The sequence below is a fragment of the Myotis myotis genome, unplaced genomic scaffold (assembly GCF_014108235.1).
Source record: "Myotis myotis isolate mMyoMyo1 unplaced genomic scaffold, mMyoMyo1.p scaffold_m19_p_2, whole genome shotgun sequence".
Lineage (NCBI taxonomy): Eukaryota > Metazoa > Chordata > Mammalia > Chiroptera > Vespertilionidae > Myotis > Myotis myotis.
The window spans coordinates 211827095-211844277 of NW_023416324.1; the positions used below are offsets into that span (position 1 = coordinate 211827095).

The 17183-nt window shown below is 48.0% G+C and overlaps 1 protein-coding gene across 1 annotated transcript in view; it reads left to right on the top strand.

Annotated features, from left to right (window-relative positions):
- The window catches only part of DSCAM (DS cell adhesion molecule), a 360122-nt gene that overhangs the window by 326576 nt on the left and 16363 nt on the right, over positions 1–17183 (top strand). The window contains exons 27-29 of the mRNA XM_036348591.1: positions 5280–5395; positions 9015–9164; positions 16256–16453. Coding sequence (XP_036204484.1) covers positions 5280–5395; positions 9015–9164; positions 16256–16453 — 464 coding nt within the window. The remainder of the gene's footprint in view (positions 1–5279; positions 5396–9014; positions 9165–16255; positions 16454–17183) is intronic.

The window sequence follows — 17183 nt, forward strand, 5'->3', positions numbered from 1 at the left end:
AGAGGCTAGGAACCAGGTAAGAAAAAATGTCAGGGACCCCACTGGTGAATTTGAGGTTGCCATTGTGGGATGTCTCATGTAGGAAAGAAAGACAATGGGGTATGGGGTCTCTTCCTACTGCCTACCCCACCACAGTTGGCTTTAATTTTCTTCCCCATCTTTACATAAAAAAATTAGCACATTTTTGTTATTCAGAAAGAGCCCATGCCCCAAATCACCAGGACCTTTGAAGACCTAAGGTAGAGGTGGGCTACCATTGGCCCATGGCTTACATTTCCCACAGCCATCTCTGTTTGGCCACACCAAGTAGTAAAACAATGTGAGCTGTAGGTAAAGGATATGGAGGAATCAAGGATAATTCTGAAATATTTGGTGTGAGCAATCAGACGAACATTGGAAGTGTTTGCCAAGATTAGGAAGATAGCTGCAAAGTATGGATTTTTTTTTTTTTTTTTTTTTTGCAGGGTGGGGGCGAGGTGTGTTGATGAGAGTGAAAAGACCTGTATTGGTCATGTTGAATGCGGGATGCTTTTTAAGCATCCAGTGAAAGTGTCAGCTGGCTTGGAGCAAGAACCTGGAGCTGAGAAGAGAATTCAGAAATGCCAATGACTTATAAAGTATCTCCTTCATAGAAAGTATCTAACCACATTACACTAGATCAAACTGGCATGAGATCATGAAAATTTACACAAAAAAGTCTTGAGTCCATGCTCTTGTGAGAATCGGCACTTGTTTGCTAAGCGAGTAGGAGGGCATTTCTGTGGTCACATGGAAGCACCCAGACACATGTGCGCTTGTGTTGAGCAAATCTGACAAAACATCTGGAAAAGCCACGGTCCTTTGATTTAAATAACTCATCTACTTAATAAATTGTATAATGTAGACTTAAAATATGAATTTATGGATGACATTTAGAAATCGAGATTTCACATTAAATTTTGGCTTTCTGACTTTTCTTGAAAACGCTCTGACACAGCCTAGTTGATAATGGCTGACTGGAGCTCCGTACGGTGCCCCTTTAGACTGCGCAGCACTTGGGCTCAGCACAGCAGGGCCCTGTCCCTATCCCCACTCCAGGCCACTTTCCTGATTTGTAACCCTCTCAGAGAGCTCCTGCCCGCTGCCTCCATCCAACCCCAAACCATAGGTCATGCCTCTGACCAAAGCCCGAGACACTGGAGTCTGTTTCCTGACACGTTCAGCATGTGTTTAGTTCGGATGATTTGGTATTTTTTAGCTTCTCTGCTGCCCTAGAATGCAGCCCTCCCCGTTCTCATTAGCCCCAAGCAAGACATTAGAAAGCATCTTCTTCATTAATAGGGCAATTACTGTGGTTGAAAGACCACCTGTTGATGTGAGTAGGAATTAATAATGCTATTCCCAGTTGACTGTTGCCAACGTGAAAAGTAGGAACATTAAAACTAGTAATTGCTCCCAATTGAGGTAGTTGAGGTAGTTTTCCTCCAAAGGGTGAAAGCGATTGGAAAGGAAGAGCGCTTCTAAGCTCCTCAAATATGTGGATTTCAGGGGATTGATTTAGAGGTAAAAGCAATGCTTTCAATCATGCAGTCAGTTCAGTCTAAGTTAGGCTAACAGGGTAAGCAACAACAGACCTGTCACCTACCTGGTGAGTCTCTGGCCAACCTTATTTTGAATGTGACTGGGGAAGTCCAGGCAAGTCACATGCATTAGTACAGAGAAGGCCACGAAATCGCTGTCCCTGGTTTTTGCGGCTGCTTTCTTAGGAAGTTGAGGAGTTAGCAAGCTGGTGCAGTAAGAACATAGTACCACCAGTTTACATTCTAGGCCTAACTCTGCCACCAGCTGGCTGGGTGGTCTTGGATGTGTCATTTTCCTTCTCTGTGTGCAACTTCCCTTGCCTAAAAATACCCATTGGAAATCGTTCCTAGCTTTATCATTCTGTGATCTTGGTGAATGTAACATGTATTTTCCAACCATGTCCCACAAAGAAGGTTCTGTGTATTTCAGCGGGATTAGCTCTCCCAGGGCCAGACAGGTACAAGCAGGACAAACATAGACAACCTGAGAGCTCTGGGGGCCCTCCCACATGGCACCATCTCCAGTCCGTGGGCTTCATGCTACTGGACACTCATCCCTCTCACCCAAGCCAGTCACCCCAGGGAAGGGGAGAAGAGACACTCCACCCACCATGCCCAGATGGGAAGGATTTTCCTTTTATATGATTAAGCAAAAAGAAGTTTTTGAAAACTCCTTTTCTAAAAGGGGAGAGTGGCCTCCTTAAGGCACTACCCAACACATGATTATTGTCCAAGGACCAATGTTAGCAAGGGCTCGTTGTAAACAGAGAAGGGTTCAAATTGAGAGTTTAAATTCATTTAGCATTTTTGATGTGCATATTTTTGTACACATTGTATAAATAACCCTCCCAGCGATTGTGATGGCATGATTCTGATAGCCTTAGTTCTTTTATACTTACAAATTGTTCCATATCAGATGGAGAGGGGGGTGATGTGCAGAGGTATTCATTAGTGTTTCCCCACAAGCTTAAGGAAATAGTAAAACTTTAAAAAGTTATAGCAACTGCAAGTAATTTATTGGCTAACCCTGGGAATGCCATCCACTATGGACTAGCATCAGCTCTGTCATTTTAGTCGGACAACCGGATGGCAAATGGGTGGTGGAAGGTTATATTTCAATAATAACAAATATAGTTAGTATGATCCTATATTATATAAAAGAGGCAATTTTTGTTTTCATAATGAAAGCATTCAGATTCTTGTTTCAGGTCATAAATGAGGTTTCTTCAAATAGATTTTTTTTTAAGGTCGGCTGCTGTTCTAATGACCAATTGTTATAATTTTAGAGAATCAGCCTTCATACAACAATAGGTTATAAAATATGGCAGCAAAAATTAAAACAAAGAAACAATTTAGTCAGGACCTAATAACTCATTTAGAATGAGAATATTATTGTCCTTAAGCAAAGCTTCTGGGATTTGTCACTCAGCTCACACTGAACTCACGAAACAACGTGATTTATCACTAACCTTCAACAAGTATTTATTGAGCTCCTACTTTGGCCACATACTGTTCTAAGTTTTAGGGAAAATCTGGGAATAGAATAGATGAAAAATATCCCTTGTAGAGCTTATACTCCAGTGGGGAAGACAGATAATAGAAAAGCCCATTAAATATATGCTAGGGAACATCCAGTGCTAAGGAGACCAGATTCAGCGGAGAATGGGGAGAGGAAGCCTGAGGAGTTCCCACACATGGCCAAGCCCACTCCTTCTAAAAGAGCGAGGGAGGGAGCCAGCCCCGTGGGTACTAGGGTGAGGGTGGGGTGCAGAGTGTTCTAAGTAAAGGCTCAGCAACTGCAAAGGGAGGGGGGAGCAATCAGGCCCTGGCTCTCTAGGTTGATTGGGCCTTTTTTTTTTTTTGCCTCTGGCTGCAGGGCTTTGAGGCAAAGGTCCTTGGAGGAGCCGTTTACCTCCAGCTCTGATTGTCCTACTTCGCAAAGTGTAATCATATTCTGAACCTGTGTCATGGGCCAGGAGGCAGCACAGTCATGTAGCTGGCTTCCTGCGTCAGTCTGCCAGCGGACCCCTGGTTGCTAAGAACAGCCTTCCCAGGGTCCCTGGCTGGTTAGCAGAGCAGCCGAGACTGCCTCATAACTATTCATGAGGAGGAGGGGGAAGTGGCTCACTCTTCTATTTCTGGTACAAGGACAAGCTCAAGTCCCTAGTGAACTTTCTAAACAGGTCCTTCCGGCATTCACCAGGGAGTAGTTCCCATATGTTTTGGGGGAAATAGAGCTTGTCGAAGCATGATGTAACCACAGCCCAGGCCACTGAAATGCTCTTCATTTCATATGAGTGTTTGGATCTTCGTTTTAAAAAACTTACCCACACACAAAGTGAGAGCAAAGTTAGGTAACTAAAAGAGGATACAGACCTTGTGAAAAATTCAGGCCAACACGTTTGAATCTGGGCTCTGGGTAATTAGCGTAATCTAGCTACATGACCCAGTTGTTCATCTGTGGAGCAGGAAATCTGGTTCAAGGTCAAGTCCTGGGGAGGAATGATGCACCCTGCAGAAGAGGTTATTTTTGGGGGCAGTTTTGTTTACACACAAGTGGAAAAACAAGGGCCATTATAAAATATTTAGGATATTAACCTGGACTTTCCTATGCAGAGGTCTAATGGCCTCTCGAGTGACCTTGACCTTCGCAGGATTAGCATTCCTTCAGCCACAAGGTTCAAGAGTAGACAAGAGTTCTCGGGGGCAAGGAGGGATCTGGGATTCCTGGTGAATGCTTGGTCAGAGGAAAAGCACTGAGATGTAGAGGGGACACCCCCTTTATCCTCCATGAACTGTCACGAAATCATCATTTAGGCTCCAGAAAGCTGTCTCAGAACAGATCTTGACAATTCTCAGTTGGATTTGTGGATTACCACATTGATTGAAACCCCTGAATGACAGCTGCCTCTCAGAGGGTGTTCCAGTAAGTGAGGATTATGTTCAAAATCTGCCCGATCCTTACAATTCTGTAAAGACGGAGCACAGCTCTCCAGTGCAGATGGCTAATGAAAGCCTTTCTCCTCTTTTTGTATTTTTGTGTAACATGCAGGCTTTTTTTTTTACTCCGGGCTGTAACTGAATGCGGTTATCACATGCCGTTTACTACCTGTTTTCATTTGTGATCATCAGGCAGCTCACCCCAAGAGTCATTTTCCGGCACACAAATTTTGAGATAGAGTTCTTGTAGTAATGGCGGGGTTTCTTCTATTCTAACATGCAGTACCTGTTAGGAACACTGAGCGGATGTCAGGGGAGCTAACAAGGTTGATGCTTTGTTACCAGAACAGAAATAAAACCCCACCAGCTATCACTGCAAATCCCTTAGTCAGACCCCCTCCGATGAACGCCTGGTCCCACACCTCCTCCCTGGCCGTCAGCAGGCTCTCTCCTACCTGACCAATAAAAGTGTTGTTGGTTTAAAATCGCTCTTTCCCCCACTGAACAAGAAATGGGAAATTACAAAAGTTCTGTTGATAGATACAGACTCAAGCTCCATTGGCAATTGTATTTTCTGAACCTCTCCACTGACTGCTGAAATGCACTATGAACAAACACACTTTGAATAAAAGGAAAATTCTCCCTCCATGTGCTTCTCCCCTCCTCCCCACAAGGCATTCACATCATTAGATAGGAAACCAAGGTGGTGCGCAAGCACAGGCGGGCGTGATGTACCACTGAGCTGTGTGTGTTCATGCCTCCCTCCTACTTTCTTTCCAGCAAGAACACCCGGACCTCGGACACCCTGAGCAAGCAGCAGCAGACCCTGAGGATGCACATCGACATACCCAGAGCCCAGCTTCTGATTGAAGAGAGAGACACGATGGAGACCATCGGTAAGGGGCCACGCTGGCCGCTCTGCACCACGTGGCTAAGCCCTCTCAGCCCACCCAATGGGGTGTGGGAAGTAGCAGGTATGAGAGCATCTTGAATGCTGCCTGAGCAAAGAAGTAAGAAGCTAGAGAACTGTTATTGAGGAGAATAATAAGTGCCAGCAAATGTGGTGGGGAATGAACGTGTATGCACCTCAGAGGTTGCCCGAGATCGGAGTTCCCCAACTCTGATCCACGTCGGGCCTCCCCTGGAGAGGCTGTAGAACAAACACCTGTGATCAAACAACCCTAGAAGGGCGCACACTTGGAAGCCCACCCCGTCCCCTCCCCATCAGCTCCACCAAGGCCTCCATTAGCGGGAACGTTGCAACTCTACTGAACACCTAACAGACAAATGTCTGTGCTGGGGCTCTTTCCCCACCCCCAGCACCTACACACAGTCTCCGTGTCTTCCCAGTGCTTTGGGGGTCACAGTTCCCTTGTCCCACGATGGCAAGACAGACACCTGGAAGGCTTTGGGGACTTGTGTGCCCAGGACCCAGGTGTCTTGACTCCTTCCCTCCTCTTTCCACTCCAAGTCCACCACCCACACTGCCCGCCCAGGTAGTTCCATTTGCTCCAGAATCCGAGACTTCGTATTTCCATGCAATAATGACCGGAAGAATAGGTTGCATTTATTGAGAGCTTTCTACATGCCATGTACTTGTCTACGCACTTTTTAAAAATTCTTTTTTATTTATTTTATTTTTTATTGTTGAAAGTATTACAGATGTCCCCTTGTTTTCCCCATCAGTCCCTTCTAGCCTGCACCCGCCCCTGCCCCAGGCCTTCACCACACTGTTGTGTGTCCGTGGGTTATGCATATATGCCTACAAGTTCTTTATGTGCATTATTTAATTTAACCCTCCTAACCCACATAGGGAAAGGGTACAACTGAGTAACCAGGACTTAGAGAGATCACGTAGTTTTCAAGGTCTTGTAGTTTTCAAGGTCACGCAGATGGTTGGGAGCAGAAGCTGGGTGGGGCCCCTGCCAACTGCCTGCTTCCATATCAGCAGGCTACTTCCCAGAACCCCTCGCCTCAGAAGTATCACCAAGCTTCCCAGTACCCATGGAAACAGACTCCAGGGAAGTTTGCCAAGGCTGCCTCTGTTTGTTCTGGAAAGTGTTCCCTGGCACTCGGTCCCAGGGCAACCCTCTCCTGTGGCTTGGCTGAAACTACTTACCTCCCAGCACGTACCCTAGATCCTGCCAGGAAGGCAGTGGTAAATGGCCAGGTGGGCAAGACACCTGCATCACCCCTCGCCCTGCCCTGCTTTATGTTCTAATAGAACAGTGGAGACATCTTGACCTAATGGCTCATAAATTCTGAGGCCCTGGGTGCAAGTTTTGTCTGGGCGTGCCAGCACTTAGAGAGGGTCGGTCAAGTCCAATTTGACTTTCCACCAACCAAGTTCAGTTAAAAGGCACCCATGTTGTGTGAGGGGGCATCCTGCACTACACGAGATTTCATTAGCTCACTCTCAGCAGGATAAGGCACCATGTTCTGTTTGTTGATAATCTTTTCTTTTCAGTGGTATATCTGAAATATTTTTATTTATTCATTGATTGATTTGAGAGAGAGAGGAAAGGAGAGAGAGAGAGACAAAGAGGGATAGAGAGAGAAATATTGAGTTGTTGTTCACTTGTTTATTCACTCATTGGTTGAATCTTACATGTGCCCTGACCAGAGATCAAACCCGCAACCTTGGCATAGTGGGATGATGCTCTACCCACTGAGCTACCCGGCCAGAGCTGGAAACTTTTGCATTAAATTCAATAGCCTGGGCATTAAAACTAAAACTTATTTTGAAATATCAGTTCAAAAATCAAAATATAATCCCTTTGGCCTTATAGTTAGGGTATCTGTTACCTGTTCCGCACTAGAGTGTTGAGCATTCCACGGAAGGCTGTTAAAAGCTGGGCGGAGCCTGGGAGAGCATCATCTCCCAGTAGCCAATCACCAGCCCAACCCAGAGACAGAGCTGCCGTACTCATTTCAGTAGATGCATCCCATTCCTCGCAGGCTCATCTGTCACCAGAGTCACTTCCCTCCTGGCGACGCTGACAGTGGTCGATGGCATTTTCTAATTACTGGGGAAGTAGAAATACGATGCTTTCAAATGCTCTGGGCTCAGACTACAAGAATCCAATATGAAAGTGCCATTCATTTCTGCCTGGAATGAATGGTAAACCTCAAACACTGACAGGCACCGGAATTTTCTCATTAAAAGTTTGTAACCTGGCCTCGCACATGCCCTGGTCTGCTCCTAGCCGGCAGCATGTTGGAAACCACAAGGCATCCGTATTGTTCATGAAACACGCATGCAGATGCCAGGGCTGATGCCGGCTCCAGCGGCGAGGAGCGGTCTCTGTGGAAAGGCCGCCTATTCGAGGGGCCAGTGAAGGCTGCGGGGCCAGCCCCCCAAGCCCAGCCCTGCCCCTGCTGAGGACCAAGCTCCCAGTGCCACACGCTGTGATGCCAGCAGACACCTTGGCAGTCTTCCTGTGCTTTCTCTGCCAAGAAATTTTATTCCGACTTCAAGAGGCTTTCCTTTCCTGCCAGAACCTGAGTAATTGGATTTTGTAAGGTTCGTTCTGTTCAGAGCCTTTTTTGGGCACAGAAGTCTCGCTGTGCTGTTTGTGACTTTCACATTCCCACTCCCCGTCGAGGCATGCCGTAGCCTGGTCTCCGCTGACTGATCGCTCACACGAGCTCCATCCCAGATTGCGGTCCCTGAAAATTCCTGACAAATCCGTATATCCTCCCCAGAGCTCCCCTTGGAGTAAGGATGCTCTTAAGAAAGTGTGGAAAGTCTCAAAGTAAAGTAATGAAAATCTTGAGGCAACCAAATCATGACACGCAGCTCAACCAACTGCTGCTCCAAGCACTGAAATGCCCCCCATTCATCTGAGCCCAGGCTCCAGGAACCCACATGTCCCCACACCAATAGGACTAGGAGACTCTGACAAGGGAGTCATTTTGAGAAGTCAAGTAAGGGATGTTCTAGAGTCACTGGAGCACAGAAAAGGTGAGAAGAAAAGGAACATTCCTCAAAACCATTAAATTAAAAGAGAGGAATCCTACACTCTGAAGACTGTTTTTCTCCTCCCCGCCCCCCCCCCCCCAAACATTTGCCAAGTTCAGTGTGACCTCCCCGGGATAGACCCTGCAGTGGAGTTTTCCTAGTGCTCAGCGCTTCCTCCAGATGGCAGCCCGCAGCTGGGTGGGGCCCACCTCGCTGGTGCTGTCCCAGGTGAGCTTTTGACAGACACATCCATCCCAAACTCTATCAAACAGGAAGCTGCAGCAAGTCCCGCCCCCAAATCAGTGCTTCCTAATAAAAAGACCAGGCCCCAGGGCGTGGAGCAACCCTTCTCTGAGGTCATGCGCTTTCATTTATGCTCCCAGAGGAACCCCTAGGGATAGTCTACTTTTAGAACTCTTGACCAGTTCTAACACACTGCGTCGTTTTTCGTTGTCTTTGTTGCTTTAGATGAGGTTGTTGTTGTGGTTACGAAAAGGCCAAGGAGTCGTGTACAGGGGATAAACATTTGGCTCTGTGTCCCTGCTGTTCCCTAGATGACCGCTCCACCGTGCTGCTGACGGATGCTGACTTTGGGGAGGCCGCAAAGCAGAAGTCCCTGACGGTGACCCACACGGTCCATTACCAATCGGTGTCGCAGGCCACCGGGCCCCTAGTGGATGTGTCGGATGCTCGGCCGGGAACGAGTGAGTGGTCCAACAACACTTAAATGGTGTGGGTGTTATCGATGCTGACAGCATGTTACCTGCTCCGTCCCTGTCAAAGGAAAATGGGGGAAGGGTGGCCAGCCCTAGGCCTCAGAAACCAATAGGGATGACGGCATCATTAATTGGAACGTTGAAGTTTTATTGCTTGATCTAAGCTGTTATTAAACGGTGTCAGTTGTAGCCAATAACTCTTGGTACTGGTTTACTATGAAAGTACTCGAAATTTCAGGTCAAATTCATTTGTTATATTTAGGCAACAAGGGAAAAGAGAAAAGTAATTAATATGAGTGTGTATCTTCTGCGCCAGGACTGGGAGAGAGAGATGATAGCATATCTGTTATCTTTGCAACGGCCCTGCAAGGGAACAACTTCCATAGTACATGTTATAGCCCCTATTTCACAGAGAGAAAACTGAGTCTCAGCGGAGTTAGGTGAACAGCCCAAAGCTGTCAGTCTCTCTGCCTGTCCTCGAAGCTCATGATTGTGTCCTGAACACACTGTTTGAGAAAAAATAGAATTCTGGTGAGTCCGGGGATCATATTCAATTTTGCTCTCAATATTTGCATATGTGACATATGGAAATTAATTACTGCAATGAAATTAAATCCCCTAATAGGTGTCTAGAGCTTATTAATGAGATATTCTTGTTCCTTCATAATTGAAATTGTTTCTAAATCTCTTTAAAGGCTGAGAAATTGATTTCCCGATTATTATCTTTTGGGAAGCTTTGATGTCTAGCTTTTAAATCTCTAATCACTCTCTTTGTAAAAATTTATATTCTTAGAGTGTTATAATTAGAAAAATAAATATTAGAGTGTTAAAAGCTATTCTCCATAATTTCTGACTTGTCGAGCATTTGTGGAATGCCCTGAGCTTCATGGAGCTAACTGGTCGACCCCTAAGCAGCAGTGTAATATGCAGGAAAACCATGTTAACCCTCACTGAGATTCACTGGAAAACTGGGTTTCCAGCCCATGCTACAGAGGTGGTGAGGATGAACTGAAAAAATGGCTGGCCCGGTCCTGCAGGGGCTCTCGGCCAGCATCACACATTGCCTTTCCCTCTGAGCCTGGGGGTTCCACCTGAGGGTCATGCCCCATACAGCAACCACAGCTGACAGAGCCACACTTCTTCCATCTGTGAGGAATTCACTAAATAATGTCAACAAACATTAGGCAAACCTACTCAAATGCATGCGTCTGTCTCTAGTTCCTAACAAAAGGAGAGTCATCCATTCAGCATCTACAGAACAGTCTCTAGTAATGAAAGGCCTTTGGAGTCATCTTTCATTAAATATTCTCTCCTAACCACATAGTGAGGGAGGGACTAAGTGCATTCATTTTTATTTAGAAGTAGAGCCAGTGGCTATACCCCTCCCCGCGCCCCTCCCACCCCCCCGAGAATTACCCCAGGAGCCTGGGCCGGGCACTTCCTAAAGCCCAGTTTTCTGGTTGCCTTTTGTACCACAGATCCTGTCACCACTGCCAGAGGTGACACCTGTGTCACGTCAGACCCCTGGAGCAGGTCCTCACTGCAGCCTGGTATATTTGCCGAGGTTTACTGATAGTCCATTTCCTCAATGACAAAGGACCTTGTTGTTCCAATCTAGTTACTGTAGGACTGTGTTGTCATTGTAGGAACTCCTTATTTTTAAGAAGAGTGCCTAAAATAAGTTGTTTGCACACTGGAATGTGACAGCATCCTGGATGCTGTGTCTCTAAGCATTTTCTATTTGCCAAAGAGTTGCCACAAATTCTTATTACAAGGATGAGAGACATCGCACAATGTGCCGTCTGTCTCTTTCAACCTGTGAAACGCAGGCCTCGGCTGTGTCCATACCCCGTTCCCTTCCCTGTCTGTCATGTGGATAGGATACACCAAAAGCTGGGACTCCATTCCTGTCAGCTTCCCCAACTCATCACAAGCATTGCACGCAGTAGGAATCCAGTAAATATATAGAAACTAGAGGCCCAGTGCACGGATTCGTGCACCAGTGGAGTTCCTCAGCCTGGCCTGCGGAATCGGGTCCAAACCAGCTCTCCAATATCCTCCCAGGGGTCCCAGATTGCAAGAGGGCACAGGCCAAGCCGAGGGACCCCACCCGTGCATGTTCAGGGCCAGGGAGGGACGCAGGAGGTTGGCCAGCTGGGGTGGGACTGCAGGAGGGCTCCAGGGCGTGTCCGGCCCATCTCGCTAGTCCCAATTCCGCCGGACCCCAGCAGCAAGCTCACCTACCGATTGGAGTGTCTTCCCCCTAGTGGTTAGTTCACGTCATAGCGAGCAGTTGAGCAGCCTTAGCATATCATTAGCATATTATGCTTTGATTGGTTGAACGGATGACCGGACAACTGGACACTTAGCATTATATAGGATGCTGACTGACTTTCAAGCTCTGAAACCAGAGTCGAGGGGATAGAAAAGAACTCACGGTTAGCATTTTGAACAGGACTTGGGCAATCTGCTCTTTCCCTCTCTGTTCTCCATTTCCTGAGACACTGTATCTCCTCCCCCAGTGGGAAGGGTCCCTTTTAATATGTACACAGTCCCCCCAGCACACTTTGCAGACTCTCACCAATTAGATTATCACCATCATCTATTTTACTTATAAAATGTGCAAGGTTACAAACACATGTGAAGTGGTAAACACTAGATTTGACCTGGGGTTTGTTTTGCTTTGTTTTGTCATATTTACCTGGAAGTCATCCACTCATTCACCACTCATTCATTTGTGCAAAGAGCATCTGCGCAGCACCTGATGTGCACGGGGCTGGACTGAGAAACGCACCAGACGCAGCTCCTGTCCCACCAGCACTACTGATGAGCTCCTTTCTACACCACGGGCACCCCCAGCATCTCGTGCGATGATTTCTTCAAAATGTTGTTAGTGATTTTTTAGAGAGAAAGGAAGGGAGAGAGAGAGATAGAAACATTGATGAGAGAGAAGCATCATCAATCGGCTGCCTACTGCACGCCCTCCACAGGGGATCGAGCCCACAACCCAGGCATGTGCTCTGACTGGGAATCAAACCGGCAGCCTCTTGGTTCCTGGGTCAATGCTCAACCACTGAGCTACACCGGCCGGGCTTGTTTGATGATTTTTAATGGGTATTTTCTCTGTCAAACCCTCTAAATTGAGTTTCTAGCCATCCTGGATCAGCCTACCAAATGTCCTGCTAGCATCTTCCCATTAGGCAGGGCGTGCTCCATCCCTTGCCTGGTGCTTGTCACTCAGGAATCATGGGCTGGACCTTGAGATTTGCTGAGCCCTTCCTTGTGCCCACAGCTTCCTCTCTCCACGTCTCACAGAGGCTCTGCAGGTGGGTGATGTTGCCCCAGACCTCAGAGGCGAGGGGAGTGGGCACATCTGATGAGCTCACAGCCAGCCAGTAGTGAAGTGGGAGTTAGGGCACCTAGCTCCAAAGCGCCCACTCTCAACCCCCTGTGTTGCCTTTAACTAGAGATGATGCTCCTAACAGGATATCCAGGGACCCCGTAAATTCCAATATCTGTTCAGTAGGAAGAGTTTACAACATGGATTGGATCTTTTTTGTTGAGACTTTGAAAGAATGCACACTCCATCGCCCAGAGTGGTACTGGACACAGCACTGCAGAGAGATCCGATTGGGCGAGGAGCGTCATGTATATAATCCCGTGAGGAATGCTGGTTTATTGAGTGACAGGAGTAGCCAGTCCTGCCAGTTTCATCTTCTCTCTGAGACAGCTGGGAAATTCCTCATGAAAAGCTGCGGCCTGGACACCTATAATATCAGGGAATAAAAACAGATTAATACCATGATCACGGTACCCATGGCATGTTTTATGACCCCATTATCCACAAAATCCTCTCATCCCAAATTCAGGATCATGAAAATCACTTGATTCCATGGGCAGGAGCTTAATGCAGGTTCAGAGCCGATGCTGAGAGGCCAAGAATTATGTATGTCACTACCCTCTCATTCACTAGCCATCTAGCAGGCGTGAGGCCGCATCGCTAAGTTGTATTTATATTACAACGTTGGGGAGTCACATAAAAGGCTTTCCATGCAGGAGCAGTGAATTCCAACACGCGTTAGGTCAGTAGATGAGCTAGTGAAATAGACAAAGGAAGCTACCGTGTGGGATCCAAGGAAAATTTTGACTTTCGCTGCTGTCTCAGGCGCTGTCATAAAGAAGAGTTCAGTTCAAGCACACAGCAGCTCCAAAAACCTGATTATTACAAAAATGTGTCACCTACCCCCGCATGCTATAGATTAAGACACTTTTGCCCAGAGCAGAACGGAACTGCAGGCTGCGGTTCAGGAAAGTAATATCATGACCTATATTCCCAACATTATCAGGCCACGGCCCGGCTGTCCTGGTCTAGAGAAAAGGGGTGAAGAATCAAATTACCTTGAGAAGAGCTGGAGCTTTGACTAGAAGCTGGCAAGTGCTTCCTGCCCATGGAACCTTCTACATGGGGGATGTCAGTGAGCAAGGGAGCTGAGGGAGTGAAGATCTCAGCCCCACCACGTGTGGGTGGGCTTGACGGAGGGAACGCAGGCGAGGGTTTTGGGGGGTTGGAGGAAATTGTGTCCTTGAAATGGGACTATCCGGCTGACTCCTCCCCCACCAGCATCCATACCAGGTATAAACCTAGTCCACAGCCTTAGCAGTTGCAAGAAACTTCAAGAATAAAAATGAAGAACCCTCAGCATGTATGTAAGGAACTGGGTAAATTTTCTGGAAGAGACTCATTAGCATTTAAATAACAAGCTCCCTTCTCAAATCCTCGTGCCTGGAGGACATTTCGCCTCCCACCCATGAGAGTGTGCCTCTCTCTCAGGGAACCCCTCTCCTGGCATTTCCATGGAGAAACACTCATCCTTCCTACCTGGCTGTCCAGAGAGCTCGGCGCTCAGCCATCGCTCGCATTCTAATCAAGGCAAAAAAAAGTCTCCCAATTAAAGTCTGCCGTGAAATTGTGCAAGTACAGGAAGAAATGTGTCTTAAAATCAATGCCCCGGAGAATAGGCACCAAGACAGAGCGTATTAATGACCCAGGAAGCCTTAAATTCTATTGATTTGGCTGCCATCTCAGAGCTTCTCTCCAGCGTTGTAGAATGATGGATTAGGTCCCAAGTCCAGTAACCAGAAACTTGCAGAGGAAAATCCTCCATTTCAAAGCAAGTCATTTCCCCGCTTCCAGGGTCGGCCTGCCGTGACCCAACATGGAATTATAGACGACCCGTGCCCAGGGGACAGCGCATCAGAGCACTTAGCTGTGCAGGGCGAGGACGTGTGTGGTTGGGTGATGGGCGACCTCTGGACTGAAGGTCAAGTGTTGGGCTCCATGTTCATCACTTAATTACCGGGTCGCTTCTCTCTGAGCTTCCATCGCTTCATCCATAAAGTGGCCCTGGACCATACGTATTCATCTAAGGACCTGCGTGTGCCAGGGATGAGAGTCAGCTCTGCAAAGGGACCCAAGGCTGCGTGCCCAGCCCTGCCCTGGTCAGACACGCAGGCTCCTGAGAGCCCAGAAGCCAGGCGGGGCAACACGCTGCCACTTGGTTTTGTTCCTTTGGAATTGCTCCATTAGTGGTGAGCAGTGAGCATGGACGGCTGTGTTTAGAAGTGGCCAGACTGTGTTGAAAGGTGACTGCTTAGAGTTCCTCTTTGAGAAGCAGAGAAAATAAAGGTGGAAGCCGCCCGTGTGGCATCTTCTGCTGCCTTAGGCCAGAGCCCAGAAAAATCCTTACAGGCACCTGAGCCCCTCTGCTTTCCATAGGTTTCCAGAAAGGGAGATGCATGTCCACCCCAGTGCCCATCAGTCTGTGCTGTTAGGACAGCTTTTCCTTCGCTTACTGGCGAGTTGAGCAAGGAACTTGGTCCCTCTTCCCTCCTCTACCCTCCCGTGACCTGTTGATTTTGGTTCTGGATTTAGAGAAAGTGTAACTTGTGTGGCAACTGCCTGTGTGGACACAGCCTCTGTGCTTTGGGAGCTGGTGGACAGTGACATCCAGACACTCATTAACTGTTTGGTCTCCACGGTGAATATCCAAATCTGTGTCAAAGTTCAGACAGTTTCACTGAGTTAAGCTCCCATGTGCAAAGGCCCAAGAGAGCATTAGGACAAAAAGGCATCGTCCCTCTGCTGTGGGAACGTGCAATTTAATGAATGAATACAACAGTCATACTCCAGGCAGTGAGTCAATAGAAGAACACGGTATATGAGAGATACCCGGATTAGTTGTCTGGGGCGACTGCAACAATGGACCACAGACTCAGTGACTTAGAACAGAAATTAGTCTCATAATTCTGGAGGCCAGAAGTCCAAGATCAAGGGTCATTCCCCCTCTGACACCTGTGAGGGTAGATCCTTCCCTGGCCTCCTCCTAGTTTCTGAAGGTTGCTGACAATCTTCGACGTTCCTTGGCCTACGGCTATGTCACTGCAGTCTCTGCCTTCCCGTCCCATAACCTGCTCCCTGCCCTGTCCGTCTCTTCTTATACGGACACCAGGCCTGTTGGACCAGGGGCCCGCCCTACTCCGGTGTGACCTCATCCTAACTAATGACATCTCCCTGCAGTGACCCATTTCCAGATCAGATCACATTCTGAGGTCCTGGGAATTAGGATGTGGACACACCTTTTAGGGAGACATAATTCAACCGATAACAACACGTCACGGGAGGAGAACTGTAGAAAGGAAGCCGAGTTAGAGCGCGTTGGCCGAGCTCCTTGTGTGACAGGAGACGGAAGTCTCGGGAAGTTTATTAAGTGACATGCGTCGGGCCATGAAACTATTCAGAGCCAGAAGCGTGGTTCTGATCCGTAACAGCTGAGTCCAGTTCTAATGTCCTTCCCCTTACAGAGCTCCCTTAAATGCTTCAGAATCACATGAACGTCTCCGACCATAGGAGGAAGGAAATGCATGCTCTGGGCAGGGATAGTCACGGAGGGCTTCCTGGAGGCAGGAGCCTGCAGGGAGGGTCATAGGGCTGGCTCGGGAGCACAGCATTTAACACCTTTATCACAGCTGACCACACGCCTCCAGCGACCAAGACAGACATTGTTCTTGACTCTTCACAGATCCCACCACCAGGAGGAACGCCAAGGCCGGGCCCACAGCAAGAAACCGGTACGCCAGCCAGTGGACCCTCAACAGACCCCACCCCACCATTTCCACACACACCCTCACCACCGACTGGAGGCTGCCCACGCCCAGGGCCGCAGGATCGATGGACAAGGAGAGTGACAGTTACAGCGTCAGCCCCTCACAGGACACAGGTAGGGTCTCCACACCTCCTTCCCACACCAGGGATGAGCCCGCCCACACCAAGGGCTTGGCAGGCTCCTACGTACATACGTTTGTACGTATTCCCTTTCAAGGTCACTTTCAAATGGGAACGTGCGGGTATTTGTCTAACAGACACCAATGCGGCGCACAGCGGGGCGCCCTCCAGGCCAGTGATTTCTGCACATAGAACCAGGAGGCAGCATTCTGCATGTGCCCCAAGTCCCAGGCTCAGGCTGTGTTCTCCTTCTCATTCCCACCTGCTGGCAGACACAGGCATGTTTACATGTTTACATGTTCACCCACACAAGGGCAATCATGTCTGGTTGTGCTGGGAGGGCATCTGAGCCGCTGCCTTCTCCAGGATGAAGACGCTGCACTTGGAGCTAAGTGACAAGGTCGGAGCACCTCTAGGGTGCCCCACTTGACAATTAAGCAGGGCTTGATTATAAGGTAAGTTATCTTGTCTGTGCCGTCAACCACCCAGATTTCACTTCGGAGAGAAGACAGGCCCTAAAAATAGCACTGGGCTGCCTACCCCCCTCCCATCTGAAACTTTGCAAAGAATTCTATCCAAACCTAGTCACTGTGGGGAATTTTAACACTCATTTTCTTTTGTTCTGGAAGATATTCTGCAAAAAGAGTGCTTCCAAGGCAGAGTGTCACCTTGTACCTTTATTTTTATGGCTGTTATTTCTCTTACAAGACTCTCAGAGTTCCCCA